We start from the raw sequence: 19,789 nt of genomic DNA on the forward strand, positions 1-19,789 counted from the left end.
GCCCTCGAAGACCAGAAAGAGCTTTGGATCCCTGGAACTGGATTAATTGATGGTTTTGAGTATACCCTTCCCACCAGGGTGAGCCTGGTCCTCTGAACTTCCCCTCCAGCTGCCCCCTTGTTTTTGAGTCTCCCCAGTTGGCTAGAGTAGCTGGCCAGTGAGCCCGAGATCCTCCTGCCTCTGCGTTCCCAACACTGGGCTGACAGGTTTGTGATGCCATGCCCGATATTTTATGTGGGTGCTGGGTAGATGCTTGTATGGTAAATGCTATACTGAATGAGCCATCTCCCTGGTTCCTTATTCTGAAAATTTTACGCCTGAACCACAGCAAAACCATGAAAGTTGATTAAAACTCTTTCATTAAAAAAAATAATGATAAAAATTCACTGAGTTGGGCATGGTGGAACATTTCCATAATCCCAGCACTTAAGAGGTGGAGAGACAGGGGCCATCTCCAGATGGCTCAGCAGTTAAAAGCACTGGCTGATCTTCCAGAGCACAGGTTGTTAAATTCAATTCCCAGCAACCCACATGCTGGCTCACAACCATCTGTAATGAGATCTGGCGCCCTCTTCTGGAGTGCATGCATACATGCAGGCCGAACACTGTATACATAATAAATAAGCCATAAAAAAAAAAAGAGGTGTTGAGAAGAGGTCAGGAGTGGGCTACACGAGACCCTGTCAAAACAGAGCAAAATCCATGAGAAAGGCTGTGGAGAAAAGACTACTATTTGTAACAGGCTTCCCTAAGTGAGCTAGTCGATGACCATACCAAAAGGAGTTGTAGACAAGACTCTATGAACTTTAGCGTTAGCATGCTGAGCAACTACTACTAGATTCAGTTAAACATTTGAACCTATTATTTGTAGGTTTAGGTACTTATATGAAGTATTTAAAGCTTTAAAGAGAATCTAAAGGTTAGGAAATTCCCATAAAGATCTCTATTAGATAGTTACAATGTGATCAGTGGCTCCATGTCACAGCAGAATGGCTCCAAGTGCATCCTGGGAAGGCAGGTTCATGGCGGGACAGGATGTTGGCAACTACTCACGTTTGGGTTATCAGTAAGTCACTCTCCAAGACCACGCAGGCTGGCCAAGGAGCCAAGCGCCTGGGCTGCAGCAGGGATCACAGGGTTCTTGGGAACAGTCTGTCCTGCTCTCTTCCCAGGTTAACCCTACAAGGCTTCACACATGGCCTGTCTTCATCCTGGATGTGGGACAATTTTACTTACACTTAACCACCTATCCTCCCCGCAAAGAGTTCACGACTGTGTCTGTGTTCCTTATCCACATTTTAAAAAGTTGATGGTTGCTGGGCACTCGCCTTTAATCCCAGCATTCGGTACAGAACAAGTTCCAGGACAGCCAGGACTACACAGTGAGAGCCCGTCTCAAAAACAAACAGAACACAGCAACAACAAAGTGAATGGTTTTAGGTGAAGCTTCAAGTTAGCTTCCATTTTTATTAAATGTGTTTTTCTAAGGAATATATTACACTCAAAATTCACCAGCATAAATAAAGACAAATTTTAAAATCTATTTTGCTTATTAAAAATGTAAACAAAAGGATTCCCTCCCCAGTGCCAACCTAGTTTTAAAAAAGGAAAAAAAAAACAAACCACTATCATCACCAACAAAAGTCTGTTCTCCAGCTCAGTCCTTCCTTCAGAATGAGTGCACAGAGAGCGGAGCCGGGGGCAGAGGTCACGGCCCAGAGAACGAGTGCCCAGTGAAGCTGTTATGAGCTGTGAGCAATGCCCTTGTCCTCCTGCAGGGACCTCTCAGCTGTCTGCAGACAGGCTCTTCTCTAATGACCTGGCTTCTACGCCCACAGCTGGGCAAGGCATGGAGCACACACAGTGTCTTGGCTGGAGACTCTAGGAGGCTGAGGAGGGCCAGCAGCCACAGTCCTCGTCACGTGACAGTCCTGAGGCTTCACCCAGCCACCTAACTGCTTACACATGGTCACAATCGGGAAGTTTTCTTTTCTCTGGGGGTGGTAGGAATAAGGCAGTGTCTCTCTCTGTAGCCCAGGCTGGTCTTAAATTCATAATCCTCCTGCCTCTATCTCTCCCATGCTGGGATTACAGGCATGAACACCATGCCCGGTTCAATCTGTAACTCTAATATTGAAAAAACATTAATAACATTTCCTGGAATACTCGGATATGCTTACTTACGTATCTTCCTAAAACTATTTATAACCCATACAATTATGTGATATCTTCAAATCTCAATAAACTCTAGGTCAACCTAGGTTGAAAACTAATGCTAAGCATAATTTATAATATTTATAGAATGCCCATTTGGTCTTAGAAATATAAGAATCCTATCGGGAAAACGTAAGGATTACTGGAAGGATGTTCTGCGGAATAATCAGAGGAGTCGACACAGACGATCAAACGCTGCCCAGCTCCCTTTCTGCCCTGCTCAAGGCTCCTCACATGGCTTTGCTTCCTTCCTGCAAACTCTGAGAAAACCTGAGACAACTCACTTGGTATGCATGACACCTAGGACCTGGAAACACCATGAACTGCTTGAACTGAACACCGAGGTAGTCGGTTTTTATAAACACTTGACCTTTCTGATTCAGGAAGAGAAAACAGTCTATGGTCCCCCCTCTCCTTCCTGCCCCACTTCACTTCCAGCATGGAGCGCCCTGCTTGGACTCCACCATGGCCACTGGTTTGGTCCTTGGGATGTGTAAGGCTGATCTGCCACAGAGCGCTAGCACGAGGCTGTATCAAGTTCTCCAGGTCAGATGACTTCTACAGCCAATTCCCTATCAGAGCCTGCAGAGGGCTCTTCTTAGTTGCTATACTCAAAGTGACAATGAGCCTCTTAAACTGTCTCACGTCTAAATCTTGCTAAGTACACAATGTGGAATCAGGGATGAGCAACTTCGCTCTAGCCTCACCGGAGAGGAGGGGACCAAGCACTGAGGCTAAGAATCCTCGGGAGTCCAGTGCTTCCTGACATGGACTGCCTAAGTTTCACGTTTGTGCAGAGAAAACACTGAGACATCACATTCCAAGCTGAATAAATATATATACAAAAAACATCATCTGTAACATTTTCTCCCGGAAGTCGTTAGTGCAAATATAATTATATTAATTAAAAAATAAAGCAAAAATATATTTCAAGTATAAAAAGCACCATGCTTGGAAACAATACTACCTAAATGGCATTACTGCACAACAGTCAAGATGTAGTCAAACCTGTCACTGACTCTCAATACATTCCACTGTTATTTTTGGTGAAATTCTTTATACATTTTGTAGGATGGTTCATAATCATCATAGGTATGAAAGTTTAACGTATATTTCTTTCCCCCCACCTCTAGACAGGTTCATCTCACTATGCAGCCCCAGCTGGTCTGGAACTTGCTTTGTAGACCAGGCTGGCCTTATACTCAGAGATCCACCAGCCTCTGCCTCCCAAGTTCTGGGATTAAAAGTGTGTGCCATCGTGCCCAGCATACTGCATATTTCTTTAAACACATCCTCGCTTTTCTGACGTTGTACGATTTAAAGAATACAGAACATTGGTGAAACATGGTGCTCGTCTACGACCATGACTTCCCTATCGCTGAAGCTGAGTTTGGGACCCCCAGCTTTTCACAGTGATGAATACCTCCAACTTGTACTGCAGGCAGCACACATTTTAAGTTCCTGCCTCTAAAAACAAAGGGGGAGTTTCCCTCTATTCCGAGGCCTGCCGCACTATCACAGTTACTGGAGTTACTACTTAGGACCCCGGGTTTTGCTCGCTTACACAATTTCTTTCTTTTTTTGACTCTCAAGAAAATGTTTCATGCAGCCAATACTCGCTATAAATTCAAATTCCCTACGTAGCTAGGGTGACCTTGAACTCAAGATCTCCCTGCCTCTGCTTTCCAAGCAGGCTCCCATGCTCAGCTCAGCTTTCCTTACACAATTTCTTAAATAGAGCACTCAATAACTATAGGCTGAATGGAATGGGGTGGGGGGAGGAGTGTGTCTAAATGTCATGTTTCCTTTTAAACACTGTTTTACATTTACTTGTGTGCTCTTGCTATGCATGTGTGTGGGTCAGAGGAACTCAGCAGTTAGTCCCTTTCATCTTCCACGTGGTCTGCAGAATTCAGACTCAGGACAGTAGGCTTGGTGGCAAGTGCCTTTAGCTCCTGGGTATCTTGCTGGTCCTGAAGGCTACAGAACTGATCATCTTTATGGAGAATTGAAGAATGTCAAAGTTGAGTCACTAGAGGGTTGGTAAGCTCTGGTACCAGAGCAGAACTGCCTCTCAGAATCCACGTGGTGCAGGAGTGTCAAACGTGGGGGCAGACAGACATTTAAAGCAAAGGTTATCTTCCACCTCTGAAGAACACAGCTGGGCCCCTGTGGGCAGGCTGGATGTCTAACCTACACTTGGCTCTTCGGAAGCAATCCAGATCACCTTGTTTTGACTTGAGCTTTTCTTCTTGTCCATGAAATAACTTCCAGAGATTAGCACTTCGTCTGTAACAGCTCAGTCTACTTGGAAGTAACTGCATGCATGTCCACGTCTAAACTCTTAAAATTTTCATAGGTCAGACAGGATGAGTTGGGTTTTGGTGGACTTTACAGTTGTTCTAACTATTCCCTGCACACACACAATTATGCTGTCTTCTGTCTCTCGATTTCAGCGCTCTTCCTACGCACTATACTTCACACTCTCCCATGGGTTTTCAAGTTGCTATGAAATTAATGAGAAATGCAAGTGGACACTGAGCTCAGATGAAGATGGCTCAGAGCTGACAGCACACTAGCAACAGTCTGGTCACAAATGGGCCACACAGCTGGCAGGAAGGGCACACACGGTTATGTCAGAAGTTATAGCAAAATGGAAGTGACAAGGAGTATGATGATTTGAGTGTCTCGTGTCCAGGTGTTCATTTAAAGCTTGCGCAATGGTGACGGGAAATCCGAAACCCCAACAACCACTTTTGTCCTTTGGAGGGTGGGACAGTCAACTTAAAACTCTGGAGTGGTCAGTCAGCTGCTCTGTGAGTGACCTCAGTGCTGAGGAACTTTTCAGTTAACGCAATGTTGAGGTATGTGGTCACGGCAAATCCCACTGTCCGTCCTGCATTGAAAGGAGAACTTGCTGCCAGAAGACTGCACATCCATATACTAAGGAGCCTCGGGCACCTGCGGTTCCTGTCTAAGCTCCGAGGTGGCGGTGTGGCCGGTGAGTGACTGCAGCGGAGCAATGCATCACAGTCCTGCTGCGGCCAGCACGTCCAAGCCAGAGTCGGGGACGCCACCTCTGCCATCTGCATCATCTGCCACGGCTGGCCCTCGCCCAGGTTTTGTGCTTTGTTCATGGGAACATGCCAAAACTGCCATCTTGAGAATTCACTTTTCCATTCCTAGTGCCACACACACAGAAGAAATCCAGCCAGCAGAGGAAATAGATTGCCTAGGAGGAGCCAAAGTGTGACCACCAGGCTAGAAGAACAGGAGCAGAGATCTACAGTAGAAAACAAAAGAAAACAGACACATGTTTGTGATTTAATCACTCCAGTAAAATATTGAGAGGTGAGCAGAGGGTTATAAGAAGGTGAGCAAGGACCACCTCCAGGGGGCGTCTAGAGCTACAGCTCCAAGGTAGAGCGCGTGCCCTGCATGCCTGAGACCATGTGTTCAAGCCCCAGTCCTCTATAAATGGGGAGGTGCACTTCTGTAATCCAAGCACTTTGGTGGCAGAGGTCAGAGGATCATTAAGGCTAACATGGTCTACACAGAAAGTTCTAGGCCATTATGGGCGACAGAGTGAAACCCTGTCTGAAAATAAATAAGAAAATGAGTTTTAGTATTCTAAAATATATTGTTTCTATAACGTTATATGAACAAACCAAACCGGAACAACAAAAAGGAAGGAGAAGAATTAGTGGAGATGAAATTCATCCTAAATCTATTTCAGAACATCAGCAGGTTTGTCTGTTTGTTCATCTGGGTCTCATGCAGCCCAGGTAAGCCTCAAACTGTCCGTGTAGTTGAGGATAACTTGAACTCCTGATTTTCCTGCCTCTGTCTCCCACGTGCTGGGATCCAGGTACGTGCCACGGTGCCCTGTGAAATACGAGCTTGAATGTTAGCTGTTTACTAAAACAGTCGAACTCCCAAGACAGCTGCAGCAGGGATGAGGCTCTGCTGTGGGTTAACTAGATGTCTCATGCGAGCACATTAACATTTAGCAGGTAGTAACTGTTTTAAAGAGAAACAACTCAGTCTGGGGATGCAGCTCAGGGGGCAGAGTGCTTGTCAAGCTTGTGTGAGGTCCTAGATCTATCACCAGCACAGGATAAAGCAGATGTGGCAATGGTGACACAGGTCCATAGTCCCAGCACTTGGAAGGTGGAGACAGGAGGAAGTTAAAGGCACCCTCACCCTCAGCTTCAGAGGGAGCTGTTCTTTGGGACCAGCATGAGCTAAATGAGAGGAATGAACACACACACACCACAGACATACATGCACACATACACAGAGACATATAAATAGACAGACACACACACATAGATACACACACAGATACACACAGACACACACTGCACACATACAGAGACACGGAGACATATACACACAGAGAGATACAGAGAGACAGACATACAGAAACACACACTGACATACACACAAAGATACACATAGGGACACACACAGGCACATAGAGAGAGACACACAGACAGACATATACACAAAGATACACACAGACACACACACACATACAGATACACATTTGCACACAGACACACATACACATACACAGGTCTTACATAATAGAGCAAGCATATGTGAGAGTTCCTAGCAGTCTGAATAAGTGGTCAGCTAAGACTGTGCTCCAGTCACACATACTGACACATACGGGGAGGTCAAGGCTCTTCAGTGGGGAGCAGTGCTGCTTAGAAAGCTGAAAGGCGGAGCCCAAGATCTTCCTGGTCTTGTTATATTCTGTACAATTCTCAGAACCACGCTGTGGGGGTCAGGAGGTGACTAGGAGGTCACAGCAGTGACAGACTCAGAGAGGCAGCTGACACACAAAGAGATGTGGGACTTGACCTGACTAGGGTGTTGTAGGAATGAAGAAAACACCCATGAAAGAAACAAGAGACACAACAGATGTCACTGAAAAGCTGGGGTCGGGTGGACTGTGCACACTCTGATGGAGGTGAACCAACTACTGATACAACCGGGAACCTCAGTGAGTTTGTTATGTAAGTCAGGGGAGGGGCTCCCTAGAGTGGGTATGAAGTCTCTGAGGACGAGCGTCTCAGGCTATAAACACCCAGAAGGAAGCTGCAGTTGCTAGTCTTTATGTGTATAATCCTGGAGGAAGGTTCTGCCACCATTCTGAGTCTCGTCTGTGAAGGCTTTGCCACTTCTATAGGGCTGGGGCACTGGGGTTCTTGGCATGGCCGTGCCCACGTCACCCCCTCACTAACTCAGGGTTTCCGCTGCTCCCTACAAAGAGGGAGCAGAAGAGAGAGAGGGTAAGGGCCATGTGACTGAAGTGGAGGGTGCCAAGAGTGTTTGTGATCCCCGCTGCTGACCTCTGCCATGCCCCGGGGCAGAAACATCACCATCTCAGCCTTGACTGGACTTGGCTTTCAAGCTTCTAACAACAGCAGGCAGCACAGTTTTTCTAGAGGTCCTCAACCAGAGAGAAAGGACCTTGGCCTGCTCCAGAACCCACGCCAGTATCTTTAGATACGATATAACTAAAGTATAATTAGTTTCCTTTTGTATTTGATGAGCAGAGTTTTGTTCACTCTTAGTTTCCAAAAGTAGTAAGTGTAATATCCACTGCCATGGCCTTGAGAGAGGGCTACCAGGTTCTCCACACAGAGCCTTCCTTGTCCCTGCTGCACCACAGAGTGTTTACCAGTTCAAGCTCCTAGTAAGGGCGGGCGGCAGGGTTTTCTTCCTAGAGATCCTCAGAGAGAGGGAAAGGAGCTTGGCCTGCTCCAGGGCCCCTCACTACCCCTCATTCCTTCAAGGTGGCGAGCACTCACCCAGAGGAAGGGCTCGAGTCAGGTTGGCAGCAGGAGGGTCAGTTTCCGGGGGACACTGCTCACAGAAGTCCCAGCAGGAGGGGCACAGTAGGTTCCCATTGTGAATCCAGCCGTTCATCTGAATGCGGACAGGGAGGACCTGCCCAGCCCGGCTACACAGATAAGAAGTATCTTGAACCCAAACCTTCAGACCTTGAGGAGAACAAGAAACCTTCAAACAGGGAGAAAAATGAAGTCAGTAAGAGCCCTGGATGAATGCACACCACACGGTTCCTCATTTAGTGCCACAGCCATGTAACACTAGAAACATGTCTGTCTAAACCATCACTGTGAGGACAGAGAGTTCTCACCTCTGTCAGTACTTATGCCTTCCCAGAGGTATGCACATTGGATTCTAGCTGCTTAGTAATGCTCTTTATCCCCATGCTGTGTGTCTGGTAGGGAAACAATACGTGGTACTGCAGGTCTGGAAGAAGGGCTGAGCTCTACTCCACCCAGTGGTATGCAATTTAATGAGTGTCACTTTTACAGCCAGGTGTGGTGACATATACCTGTAATTCTCCTTCAGGGCAGGAGGATGTGGATGGCAAGGTCATTGCTAGACCAGTCTGGTTTACATAGCAAGTTCCAGGACAGTCAGGGTTACATAGACTTTGCTTTTTTAAAAAGAAAAAAAACCCAACAACATCAAGGGCCAGTAAACTGAGGCCCTACATAAGTGCACTGTGGTATGTTCAGGTGTGTGCGTGCACGCACGCACGCACGCACACACACACACCCCACCACCACCACCATCATCCTCAGCTACAGAGTAAATTTGAGGCCAGCCTGGCATTTTCTAGATTACTGAATGATGTGGGAGAGACAAGCTCACCATGGGTGGCGCCACCGAGGGCAGATGGGGTGGAGTTGTGTAAGAAACCGGGCTGAGCCAAGAGTGGGGAGCAAGCTAGTAATCAGTTCCTCCATGGCTTCTGCTTCTGTTCCTGCCCTGAACGCCTGCCTTGTCTTCTCTCACTGATAGAGAACCTGAGAGCTGGGAGCTGAAACAAACCCTGCCCTCCCCAGGCTGCTTTTCGTCAAGGTGTTTTATCACAGCAACAGAAACCGTAACTAAGACCCCTGGCATCTGTGAGTAGGGACAGGAAAACTCATTAGTTGGGTGCCTCCCCCCCATTCAATAGAATCCCCACATCTGGATCAGTTCTTAATAAAGTGACATCGCCATCCAGCATGTACCTGCTGTGATCTTCCCTTTGTCACCATGCTGGAGATCAAACCCAGGTCTGTGTGCACGCAAGGCAGACACTCTCCCACCGAGCAGACCCCAGCTCCCTCTATAGACTTTCTGACATAAAACTGAACATTATTGCCTTACAAAACAGAACCTGCTCAAGAACAAAATTATATATTTGCCATTATTTCCTTAGGATTTATATTCAGAAGTAAAATCACAGAACCTTTTACTATATAACAACTTACTGTTATTTATTTATCTTAAGACAGGGTCTCACTATATAGCCCTGGCTGTTTTGGAACTCGCTATATAGACAGGCTGGCCTTGAACTCAGAGAGATCAGCCTGCCTCTGCCTCCCAAGTGCCGGGATAAAAGATGTACACCACCCATGCCTGCTTAGCCCAAGTTACATATATTCCAAATGGACAGTTACAAGCAACTTCTCTCAAAGAAATGACAGCATTTTCACAAGCCACAACACTCACCTAATAATTACAAAACACAAGTGAGTGACAGTAATGATCAGTAAATCATCTATAAAAGCGATATCAATTAAAATCTAAGATATAAAATTAAATATTGGAATAGTGGTCAAGCTCGCAGTTTACCTGGTAGCACCCACTACCCCAGTCTGGGTAACTGAGCTTCCTCTCGCACTGCTCCATGACAAACGCTGATTTCTGAAGCAGACAGACCGAGTGAGGGCCGTACTTTTCTGCACCGTAGTTTTTAAACATTTCTGAAACAAATCCAAAGAGTCTTCTCACATACTGATCATTAGTGTGAAGAATAAGAAACAAGCCATTCTGTTTTCATGATTAAAAGTCGATGAAAAGACAGGAGGACAGCCAACCTGAGGCCAGCCTGGGCTACAGAGACCCTATTTTAATAGCAACAGCATGAAAGAGGGTTTAACAGCCTAATGAGCTGAGGTGGCCTGCTCACGTCTACGGTCCCAGGTCTCGGAAGGCAAAGCAGGAAGAGCTGTGAGTCTGAGGCCAGTCTCAGAGGAAGCTGCCTCCCAAAACAAAAACATGCAAGATCAAATTTGCTGAATGAAAAATTTCAGCTCAAAAACAATAAGTAAGACTCCAAGTTCAACCGAGCTTTCCAGAAAGGAGTTGGTGTATGAGAAAATTACTAAACCAGAAATGAGACTAAGTAGGTCCGAAGAATAGAGGTTAATTATATAATTCTAGAAATAACAGAACTAGATACCAAGGCAAGAGCCACTTCTGTAATGACCTACAAATAAGGTGTCCTTTCACGTGACTCAGGGCAGGTGTTGTAATATTTTGTTGTTTGGATTCTGAAGACAGTGTCTTGCTATGTAGTTCAGGCTGGACCCAGAACTTGTGGTCTTCCTGCCTCTTGCGTCCTGCAGGCTGAAATCTTTGTATCTTTAATTTGTGGCACCTTCTGGAAACTCAGATGACTGTCACAGACTAAAGCACACAGCTGCAGATGTGTGGGGGAATGGCCTCTTTAGTGGGCAAAGGGACAAAGTCCTCAGACTCTAGTCAGTGTGTTCTCCTTATAGTTCACAAGTCTGGGGTGGTGTTTTCACTATTTATTATTTGTGTATGCGCACATGTGTGAACACCACGGGGGTTGGCCAAGCGTGCCAAGGTGCATGTGTGACGGTCAGAGGACGAGTATGTGCACTTTTCTCCTTCCACTTTTATGAGGGTTCCAGGAATCCAACTCAAGCCACCAGGCTTGGATAGCAAGTGCCTTTACCCACCGAATCAATTCGCCTGCCCAAGCTTCATGTGTTCCAAAGTAGAGAGTTTAAGTAGCCCATTTATTTGATTTTCTATAAGTTTTTTTTTAATTTTATGAGCTATGAAAGAAAATGTAAAATAGCAAAAGTAAATCCTATGTAGCTCTTGTCTGTGAACGTCAGGCCTTTGGAAAGAACACTGAATAGTGTACAAAGCAGAGTTTCCAGCCGACTCCAGTCCTCCAGCTGAGCCCCAGGCTTTTCACACTATGAGAGGAAAACACAGCCACAAAGCCTCAAGTACCTGTATTTTAAAAAAAGTGGCGCTGAGCTTAGCTCTGAAACAACACTGTGGCCTTCCAGCCGATCCTCACGGGCAGACCCGTGTGTTCCTCACTTCAGCAGGGCACTGCTGAGCGGTTCCATCATTAGTGTTTGCAGTAGGTGAGTGAGAGCAGGGATCAGGTAAGTGTGCCAGGTGAGGCCCAGGCGGCAGCTCTGGGCTACACGCTGGCTACTCTAGCTACTGCCAAGCCCACTGCCCTGTATGTTCAGGACACTCTTCTAAAAAGGAAGGAAAAATGGTAAAAAATATATATACACATATACATATAGAAGTTTATGATTTAAATGATCTAATCTATAATAAAGTAGAAATAGGAAAGAGGAAATGACAAGTTAAAATTTTTGAAAAAATATAAAAAAAAATTATTGTCATTCTCCCCTCCAGCCCCACTTTTAAAAAATGTGTTTCATTATTTTCTATGTATGGGTATTTTGACTGCATGTGCACCCAAGGGCATGCCTGCCTGGTTGTGGAGGACCGCAACCACATACTCCATTACAAGATGGCGCTGGCATCCGGTTTCACCGCCAGGTGAACAAGATAACGCACATGTGTTTGGTAACTTCCCACTGCTGTCCCTTCCTACTCCCGAGGCATCATCTGGGATAATGGGCAGCGGACTAATCCAAGAATGACACGTCCGAAGCGAGGACTGTTTCCTATATAAGGGATGGGTTCCCTCATTCTGGGTCTCCGCTTTGGAAGCTTATGCTCTCTCTCTCAAGACGCATTAAAGCTTTTCGGCAGAAGGATCCTAAGTGTCCCGCGTCGTTCTTGCGGGCGAGACGGTAGCGCGGGACATCTGGTGCCGAAACCCGAGACGCCGGGGGACCCTGACCACTGCTCGCACCGCCGGAGACCCCTTGGACACAAGGAGGATTCAGAACTGCAGGTCTGTTTGCTCAGAGAGGTATGACTATTCCTGGACTTTTCGATTTTGGGCTTGACTTGTTTCCGCATTGGGAAGGTTTCGTAGAGGCCTTGGTACTTCTTTTAGCAGTTCTCTTATTTCTCGTCAGGAATTGCTTAAAAGATAAATCCTGCCAGGCAGTTGTTGCAGAGGGACGAAGTGTATTGGAGGAAGTCCAGGATAGCATATCAGAAACTGAGTGCAGTGAGAGGTTGGGCGCGCACAAGAAAAGGACAGTCCAAGATAAGAAAAAAAGACCCCCCGATGGTTCTAAGAAAATAAGAATGGGGGAGAAGACTGACCTACAAGGTCAAAGCTTTCTGATACCAACAACAAGAAAAAAGGAAAGAACAGTAGTTTATATTCTCTGCAGGAGCTCAAAGCTCTGCAAATTAAAAGTGACCATAAAAATGAGCATTTAGGAACTGCTAAAAAAGGTATTTTAAATTTAAAATATGGGCCTAAGGATATGATGTTTTAAAAAAGAGGTTCTGTTTTCGTCTCCACAGAAAATGAGAGCCTAAGGATGTATTTGAGATTTATATGGTTTAAATCAACGAGACCTCCTAAAATGTTGTAATGAATACCCCTAAAATACAACGTCCCAATTCAGCAGGAAGTAGCCAGAGAGACTAACAACGCCCAAATTCCCTGAAAGATTGTTAAAATGGGGTCCTTTCAATGGTTGCAGAGCAGCAAGCCTGCTTCTCTGAATTCTGCTTTACTCCTATGCACCAGTTTGGACTCAAAACGAATGCAGCTGCGGCTAGAAGGCAGCTGGAGCAGAGCTTTGCTAGGTGGCTGTGGTAAAAGGCACATTGCGCCAGTCCAGTCGGTGCCTAGCCTGGCGGATGCCACAGCAATGCAGTGTGCCTGGAACTGTGAGGGACTCTGAGGCTGGAGTGGCTCCTGCTCCACTTGGCTAAGCTGAACTATGCTGACTTCAGGCAGGACTGGTCGTAATTATCATAATAAAAGCACAATTAAGGTTTAGACACAATAAACAGACAGTACCGTATTACCTCTATTCATCTCAGGCCCAAGATATAATAATAAGAATGGGCCATAGGCCAAAAAAGGGCTTGGGTCGCTCCAAACAAGAAATACAGGAGCCAATAAATCCTAAACCTAATATCAACAAACAGGGCCTGGGTTTTTCCTAGGCACCACTGGGGCAGCACGGCCCATACCATGAAAAACAGAGACCCCAATATGGGTTCCCCAATGGCCACTTACCTCTAAAAAAATAAAAGCAATAAATCAGCTAGTTAATGAGCAATTGGTTCTGGGACACATAGAACCATCCATCTCTCCATGAAATATCTACTTAAACTAAAAGGGGGAATAACAAAGAAGTTGCCCCCGACGCCAAAAATGGCCATTGCCATGGATCTGTTCACTATAAATTTTTTAAATTTGGATGATAATGGCCAGAATGCGGCAATACGACATTGTTCAGATCCGCAGCAGCCCAAGGATTTGGTTAAATAAAAAGATATGCTTTCTAATGAATGGAAAGGCTCGGATCCCATTCTATTGAGATCCAGGGGAGCTGTTTATGTGTTCCTGCAGGATCAGAAAAACCCATTCTGGGTGCCAGAGAGACTGACCCAAACGGTAAAAAGTGACCCACAACATGAAGACTTGCCTAAAGATTTGGCTTCTGTTCCTCCTGCCATTTTGCGAATGGATGACAACGGTTATGATGGAGCAGTGATGGGGGATACTCTCAGCCTTCCCAAAGCCGACACCAGTCAGCCATAGATTGGCGGTGTTTCCTCGGTTTTTTACAACCAATAAGACTCTGGGACTTCCCTACCTTCCTAAAGATGATTTATAAGCTTAGCCGAAGGATTCCAGTCCTGGATTGTGTCCTTCATCTCCTACTTCAAAGAATGGGTGGGGATGAAAATGTTTGGAGCAGCCCTATGCTATAAAATAGTGTTTCTCCTCTGGATGGTCTGCTGACTCAAATCCCAAAGTCGTAGGGACAAAATGGTTATTACACAAGCGCTGGCTGCCCTGGAACAGGGAGCCTCTACTGATGTATGGTTATCTATGCTGAAGCAGTAAGGTTTATGCCAACCAGCTCCTGCACCCCTAGGACAATGGTCCATTACACAGGATGGAATGCTTGGCTTAGCTAGCCCTAAAGTTTGTCGAGCTAAAGAGCATCGCACAAAAAATGGCCCTCTCTGAGAGATATGTCGCCCTACATAAGGGTTTCCTGTCGTATATTCCCTTTCCCAAAAAAATGGCAGAGGGCAGGCCGGATAAGTTCCAGGTGTCATGAACCTAGGGGTAGATTCCGTGCAAGCCCATTATAATGTTTCCACTTTGGGAAATGCGACCTCTATCTTTGCCTTCTGAGGGAGTTGCCTTTCTGCAAAGAAGTAAAAAAGGGGGAGATGTGGAGGACCGCAACCACATACTCCATTACAAGATGGCGCTGGCATCCGGTTTCACCGCCAGGTGAACAAGATAACGCACATGTGCTTGGTAACTTCCCACTGCTGTCCCTGCCTACTCCCGAGGCATCATCTGGGATAATGGGCAGCGGACCAAGCCAAGAATGACACGTCCGAAGCGAGGACTGTTTCCTATATAAGAGATGGGTTCCCTCATTCTGGGTCTCCGCTTTGGAAGCTTATGCTCTCTCTCTCAAGACGCATTAAAGCTTTTCTGCAGAAGGATCCTAAGTGTCCCGCGTTGTTTTTGCGGGCGAGACGGTAGCGCGGGACACCTGGTACCTAAAAGGCCAAAAGCAGGTGTCTGATCCCCTGGAAAAGCAGTTTCAGACAGTTGTGTGGGTGCTGGGAACTGAACCCAGGCCCTATGGAAGAGCAGTCAGTGCTCTTAACCACTGAGCCATCTCTGCCCTTGCTTGAGTTGGGGTCTCACTCTACAGCCATGGTGGCTTTAAACTCTCTAATCCTCTCACTTCGGCCTCCCAGGTGCTAAGATTATAAGCACGAGCCACCATGCATGGCTAATTCCTACTTTTTATTAAACATCATATTTGAGAATATTTGTTTAGAAAGTTGGTTAGGAGGAACTGTAATGATTATACTGTTTATTGCTTTTTTTGTCTTGTTTGTATGTATTGAAAGGAAATAGATAATACAGCACTATTTCTTTCTGGCTATGGGACACAGTATTATCCCGAGATCTGCAGAGATACAAGGAGAAACAGGTTCCCTAAAGCACTCCAATAAATGAGGAGGAGCCCTACAGGATCTTGCCACCAATCGTATGTTCATGCATTGGGAAAATGTGACGTCTTTCTTATGTCTCCCGTAGGGACTTCAGAGACATGAAATGGTAGGAAATGCGTGCTTCCTGCAGGGCAGGGGGATGGTGAGTCCGTGCTCACGTCTGTGTGTGTGCAGCCAGCCGTCCTCTCCAGGGTCAGCACAGTTCTGAGCACTTACTACTTAACTCTTCTTGCTGTTTTTAAAGGCTTATTTTTACTATTTTAAAGTTATGTGTACATGTGTGTCTGTGATGTGTATATGCATGTAAGTGCAAGGGCCGGTGGAGTCCAGAGCGGGTCTAAGATTCCCCGAAGACAGAGTGAGAAGCAGCTGAGAGCTCCCTGGCACTCAGGGAAGTGAACTCGGGTCCTCTACGAGAGCAGTGGGTGGTCTTCACTGCCAAGTCATCTCTCCAGCTCCCATTTAATTTTTGCAGTAATTCATGAGGTACGTAATATATGGGCAGAGAAAGCAAGGCACATGAAAGCTGAGTAATTTTTATGTAGACAGACAGCAGAGGAGGTGAAGCACAAGCTCGAGGTTGCCTGGCTACAAGAGCTGTTTCCTTAGTGACTATTTTATATAGGTGACATGAAACTGCATGGTGTCTTTAGCCCTTCATTTCACCAGACTACTGACCTGGTTGATTTTCCAGTATTCTACAGTCAGAGCTGCGCTGGTATTCACCACTTAAGTGCCAACTGAATTCCTGACTGAAAGGGCAATAGTCGGCGATCTCTACTGACCCACCGTAGTAAGGTAAGTCTTCTGCAGATATTCCACTGAGCTCGTCGAAGTACTGTGGACAGATCACAGAAGGGGAGAAGAATGAGAGTCATTCTGTAAGATCAAAACAAGACCCAGGCAATTACAGCAATCTGCTAGTGCCTCAGATCATAAAACAGTACTGCGGTTTCCCCAGAAACTGTCCATAAAGATGATGTAATATGCCATGGTGGGCATCTTCAGGGCGCTGCAGTTTTAGAAATAAGTGGTAAGATAATTGAGTTACCTATTAAGATAATTAATTTGATGAAGCATAATTAGACTAAGCAAAAGGAATATTTAAGACAAACACTTAATATTTTTATTCCTTAGCATATAAGTAGCAAATTAGTGTAAATTGAGGTTGTATTCTGTTAGAATGTTTGATCTTTAAAACTGCTATCTGGGCTGGGCATGGTGGCGCACACCTTTAATTCCAACACGTGGGAAGCAGAGGCAGGCAGATTTCTGTGAATTCAAGGTCAGCCTTGTCTACAGAGTGAGTTCCAGGACAGCCAGGGCTGTGTAGAGAGATCCTGCCTCAAAAACCAAAACAAATATTTGTTGTCTGAATTGCTGAACTAAAGTTCATTAAAAAAAAATTAAAGGTATTTGTTTGGGATTGGTTCAGAATTTCTATAATTTTGGAAATGACTCTAAACATGCTCTGCCATTTTGTGCTGTGTGCTTATGTGAAGGAGTGTTTATAAAGTTAAAATATGGGTAACTCTGGAAAAACACTCAAGATGTTCGACATCTTACAGTGAAGATTTAACTACAAAAATAAACTAACACATCTACCTCATTAGTATGTGTACTTGCTTTTGTCTTTAAAAATGTTATATGTATATGTATAGTAAAAATAAAAAAATAAACCAAAACCCCAAAAGACAATAAAACAGAGCAGACATGGTGGTATATCCTTTAATCCCAGCACTGGGGTCAGAGGCAGATGGATCTGTGGTCTAAGAAGTGAGTCCCAGGCCAATCAGAACTGCATAGTGAGACCTTGACTCACAAACACCACAAAGAACAGGAAGAAAAGGCTAGCTGATGTAACAGAAAACCAATGCACAAACTGAAGACATCTTTCACACAGCACACTAGGCACAATGGGCTGCGCTGTAAATCCAAGCCCCTACGGGGGGCTGAGACATGAGGGCTACTGGGGCCCAGGACTGTGAGGCCATCCAAGCAAGACAGCAAAAACAGTAAATATAGGAACCGTCTAAGTAATTTTAGGGGGAAAAACAACCTTAAAAAAATAAAACTATTTACATAAAATAGTTTGAACACCAAAGTAGCAAGGAACCAAGTACGATGTAAAGGTTTCACACTGCCAAGAAGAGTACACGCCAGTAAACCCCAACATGCGGGAGACTGAGTCAAGAGAACTGCATTTGCGGTCAGTCAAGGCGACATGGCACTCTGTCTAGGAAAAAAAAATCACATTTTACACTAACATACTGTAACACTAACCCTACAAATTACTCTGCCATATGATGATGCCAAAGGACCCAGTGAGGTCAGGCCCATGTCGGGAACCTCACAGCTGAGCAGGTATCACGGCCATCAGCCTCTGAGGCATGTGTGATGACAGGGTCCCTCTGTGACTGGCAGATGGAGCTGAGGGACTTGAAAGACTGCTAGGAACTTGGTTTGCTGCTGTTTATGACAGGGTTTTGAGTCTGTGAGTACCACACCCGGATCCAGAAGAGGAAGCTAAAATCAGTCAGACTCAGGCTGGACAGAGGCAGCCACTTTATTTACCTTTTATTTTTAGAAAAGCTTTATTTATTTCACAATTTTATGTGTTTAAGTATTTTTCTTGCATGCATGTTAGTGTGCTACGTGTGTGCTTGATGCACACGGAGGCCAGAAGTCTGCTGGATGCCCTGGCACTGGAGCTATAGACAGTTGTGAGCTGACATGTGGGTGCTGGGAATGGGACCCAGGTCCTTTACGAGAGCAGCCTGTGTTCTTAACCACTGAGTCATCGCTCCAGCCTCCTGTCCCCTTTCAGATTCCACAAATCAAACTATTTTTTAAAAGAATTTCTACATCTTCTAGTTAGCTGGATTGGAATAAATTATTTTCTTTCAAGATTTTTGTTTTCTGAATAAATTAGAGAAATTTAAAGAAGGCGATGTCAGCAATGATTAGAGAGAAAAAGATCAGCAGAAGCTGGGGAGCTGACTCAGTGGTTACAGCACTTTCTGTCAAGTGTGAGGTCCTGCGTTTGACCCTCAGCGTTCGGGTGGATGGCTGGGCATAGGGCAGCCCTGTGGTCCACTGCTGGGGAGATGGTCAGGATCCTGGGGGCACAGCTAGGTACTCTGTGACTGCTAAGCAGAACGACAACCTTGAAGAAAAGAGGGATCTGCAGGCTTTTCTTTCTTTTACTAACAGAAAATACACAGGAAATTACACAATAAAAAATGTAAGAGATTTACTCTCTTAATTAAAACAGAGACTGCTTTTGAGGAGGTTGACTAAAGCTGTGCTGGGAACAAGTGTTACCTGGTACTCTGGTGGTAAAGGGTCAGGAAACCTCTGCAGGTTACACACGGCAACGGCTCTCTGGTCCTGTCTGCAAGTCAGCTGCAGTGGGTTACTCCTGAGTGTGTCACAGTATGGGCTTGGCACCTGCCGCCTGAACACAAGGAAGGCATGTTGGTGGCAGATTATTTCCATGGTAACGGCCTGTTGAATAGAAGGCTGAACCTCTTAGTATCAAATCATAAAGAAAAGGTTGCGGGTCCATTAGAGAGACTGTCTTCTCAACGACAATCCTAGAGTTCAACAGTTCTTAGTAAATTTCTGATCTGGCTATCAAGACTCTCCCCAGAGGTGAGAGGATGCTGAGCATAGGTGTGAGGATTTATCTAGATGCTGACAGCACATTCCACCTTGTTAAAGGAAAACCTTATCCACACCTTTCCCAGCAAAATCCAGTTCTGTAGGTCCACAGTCTGAATTAGCTTAATCACTGAGGGGAAAGAAATGTTTAAAATACAGAAAGGATGAAGTCTCACTTCTACTTTCTAGGAGATGGAACAGATGAATTTTTCTCTCTTTTTCATTCAGAGCACAACTGAAATCCTAGATACTAGAACAAAATGAGAGGCATGGAAGCAGAGAGAAGAGGGGAGACTAGGTAGGAACTCGAGGGTTAGAAACCGGGGGTAGTGGAACTTTCTCAATGACTGTAGAACAGACCAGCCAGGCTAAGTGGGTAAAGGCGAGTCCCGCAGTATGAGTTCAGTCCCCTGAATCCACATAAAAGCGGAAGGAGAGACCCAACTCCACACATGTGCCATGGCATGTAAACTTTTCCCTACGCACAAAAAGGATACACACAATAATACAGACAGGTGATTTTTTTTGAAACAGGGTTTCTCTGTTGACAGGTCTAGCTGTCTTGGAACTTGCTCCACAGACCAGGATGGCCTCGAACTTAGAGATCCACCATTAAAGGTGTACACCACCACTGCCCAGTGACAGATGATTTTTTTAA

General features: G+C 45.5%; 1 protein-coding gene across 3 annotated transcripts in view; it reads right to left on the minus strand.

Moving 5' to 3' along the window:
- Positions 1-1,431: 1,431 nt before the first annotated feature.
- Lmln (leishmanolysin like peptidase) overlaps positions 1,432-19,789 on the minus strand; it is a 52,532-nt gene continuing 34,174 nt past the window's right edge. For all 3 annotated transcript variants that reach the window (XM_085685477.2, XM_085685478.2, XM_085685476.2), the window contains 5 exons: positions 18,793-18,925; positions 16,147-16,306; positions 9,883-10,013; positions 8,037-8,247; positions 1,432-5,497 (listed from right to left, as the gene is read on the minus strand). In XM_085685477.2, the coding sequence (XP_085541603.2) occupies positions 5,397-5,497; positions 8,037-8,247; positions 9,883-10,013; positions 16,147-16,306; positions 18,793-18,925 (736 nt within the window). In that variant the 3' untranslated portion in view covers positions 1,432-5,396. The remainder of the gene's footprint in view (positions 5,498-8,036; positions 8,248-9,882; positions 10,014-16,146; positions 16,307-18,792; positions 18,926-19,789) is intronic.

Source organism: Myodes glareolus, chromosome 2 (genome assembly GCF_982192425.1).
Source record: "Myodes glareolus chromosome 2, mMyoGla1.1, whole genome shotgun sequence".
NCBI classification, from domain to species: domain Eukaryota; kingdom Metazoa; phylum Chordata; class Mammalia; order Rodentia; family Cricetidae; genus Myodes; species Myodes glareolus.